At 39.0% G+C, this 2,553-nt stretch overlaps 1 protein-coding gene across 2 annotated transcripts in view; it reads right to left on the bottom strand.

The window, feature by feature from the left end:
• ATP6V0D2 (ATPase H+ transporting V0 subunit d2) overlaps positions 1 to 2,553 on the bottom strand; it is a 32,091-nt gene that overhangs the window by 10,751 nt on the left and 18,787 nt on the right. For both annotated transcript variants that reach the window (XM_018555765.1, XM_018555764.1), the window contains one exon: positions 547 to 626. In XM_018555765.1, coding sequence (XP_018411267.1) covers positions 547 to 626 — 80 coding nt within the window. The remainder of the gene's footprint in view (positions 1 to 546; positions 627 to 2,553) is intronic.

Here is a 2,553-nt window from a genome sequence, read left to right as displayed (position 1 = left end):
GGCCCCAGATATAAAGGAGAGGGACTTTTGATGTGAAGGGGGCTCCTGATGCGAAGGAGGGGGGCTCCAGATTGCAGGGGGTAATTGCCTTTTCCCAAATTCACCTGGGAAAGTGGACTTACCCTTTAAGTGATTATATTTTACTATGGTGGAGGAAATTAGGATATAGTGACACACTAATTAGATCTGATGTACGAGTGACTTTTATATGCCCCATTTTTTGAAAATAAGATAAGGGAACCAGCTGAGTGCCATTTCTTTATCATTTCCTTTATTTATAAACAATTATTTTCCTGCTCATTAGTTCCATCTAGTGGCTATAATGTCTTATTACAACACACTACATTCAAACTGGGAAAAATATGTAAGGAAAATTTGCAGGGTGAAGGACCCTCCAAATTGTTTATCAATAGACCCCCACCCCATAAAAAGGTTAAACGTGAGGCTGAAATCTATTATTTATATCAGTGATCCTGCTTTTTTGTGTGTTGTTTGTTATACATGATTTAAAATCTATCTGCTATCATTACATGTGGCATAACATACCTTGTATAGCTTGTTGCGCATAATTTCAATATTCATTTCATCCATGTCATTTTCTGACAAGCAGTCTTGGAAAAATTCAGCTACAATAACAACATAACATGTTATCAAGTATAAAATCTGAAAATATTTACTATGACATTTACTTTTTAGATGTACAGTTCACTGAGGTCTAATGCATATGAGCATCAAACATGGCTTTGCTCTAACTTGTGTCACACTGTACTGGCTGGGCCTCATTTAACTTTATGCTTACTGATGGTTGTCATACACACATGGCCGAGGACAGTATACAATTGTATATTGGTGAACACATACTGGACATGGGTATTCCTGTGTCTAGGTGTGTATGACATCCTAATAATGCCTGTCCAGAGTTCTAGTGGGTGATGAAGATATATTAATTAATAACTGTTAAAACACTAATTTTTCTGATAAGACAAAGAATGGGTGAGTTTGAACTGTTAGGCTTCCATACATAGGAGTCCAATGCTCACTGGGTGCACCCTGACCAACAGAGGGTATTGAGGAGTTGAGTAGTTGAATGCACATTAGGACTTAGCAGTGTCTGTTTTGCTCCAAGCTGAAATAAAGGTCGACTCCATGCTGTCATTATTGACATTGCAGGCTCAGTTCTTCCTATGTCTCAGCCAGACAGGCACCTTCTCAGGAATGCACTCCAGAAAGGTTTGATAATGGCAATCATATCAAACTAAAATAAAAAATGTCCATTATGGCTTCTTGAGAATGTGCCCCATTCAAACATAAATAATGTGCAGACCCTGGATAGGCCACATAGTATTAACCCAAGAGAGGACTTAAAAATGGCTTATCCTTTAAACACAAGCATCAGCTGCTCATGTGTGTTTCAGTTAGTGATGAGGTTCAAGTTAACCATAGGTTTGTCGCAAATCCCTTGGGTTCTCAGAGTTCATGAATCGGGAACTTTTGGCTGAAAAGTTTGCAGGTTTGCCACCAGAAATAAGGGACAGCATTTAACAGCATAGCCTTTGCCCAAGGTCAACTGAGTGAGAAGAACCAATACCTTGAAGGAATGAATAACCCAGCCCCTGTTTCATAAACAGCTGGGCTCACAGCAACCATATTGTCAGTGTTTGCTGGAGCTGTTAAGGAAAGCATATAATTCTATGTAGGGAGGCATACTGTTTGTTTGTTTTTTTAATTATTTAAATCTTGGCATTGGTACACATTCGCCCATGGCAATGCTTTTGGCATTGGTACATGTCCCCCATAGCAGTGCCTGGCTTCCCATACCTTTTGTTTGACAGTTGCTTACTTATTTGCCCTCCAATTGGCCAGAACTGAATAACAAGATTGCCTGACCCCCTTCCCCTAAAGACTTCAATAGGGTTCACAAAACTGTTTGCAAACCCAGCCCAGGCAAATTTCCTCATCCCTAGTTTCAGCCCTGATTGAGACATGTTAGACCACAATATACATAAAGCTCTCGACTATGAACAATTATTGCCTTATACAAATTTAATAACTATGACACTTAAAAAGCAGCTAAAATGGGAACTTTCAACCCACCATTGCCTACTCTATTGGGGGTATATCATTGTGCAAAGTGCATACAATGGCCAATTGTAAGCTTGCTCTGGTTTTTTTTTTCTTCTTTTCTCCCCACTTGTGTTCACCAACCAGTGGTTCAAGAGTCACAAGTAGCTCTCCCCTGCATTTGATGTAGCTCTCAGCTGCCCCTCAGATAGCCTAGGTCACATGGTCTATGGCTGTTGTTTCCAATCAACAGTGAGATCAGAGGATTAAGAAGGCTGCCTACATGTATATAGATAATTACAAACTATATTATAAGTTCATAAACTAATATTTTATAACGTATTATAATTATCATATTACATTTTTATTTTACAAATAAATATTAAGTACAGGGTGCCTCCACACTTTAGTGTATACAAAGCATGCTGGGTTCTCTAATAAGAAAGCCTTCTCTATGAGGAGAGTAAAGGTTGTGGCTCGGCCGGATACTTT

Source organism: Nanorana parkeri, unplaced genomic scaffold, assembly GCF_000935625.1.
Source record: "Nanorana parkeri isolate BGI_ZX_2015 unplaced genomic scaffold, ASM93562v1 scaffold213, whole genome shotgun sequence".
Taxonomy (NCBI): Eukaryota; Metazoa; Chordata; class Amphibia; order Anura; family Dicroglossidae; genus Nanorana; species Nanorana parkeri.
This window is presented reverse-complemented; position numbering and strand designations above follow the sequence as displayed.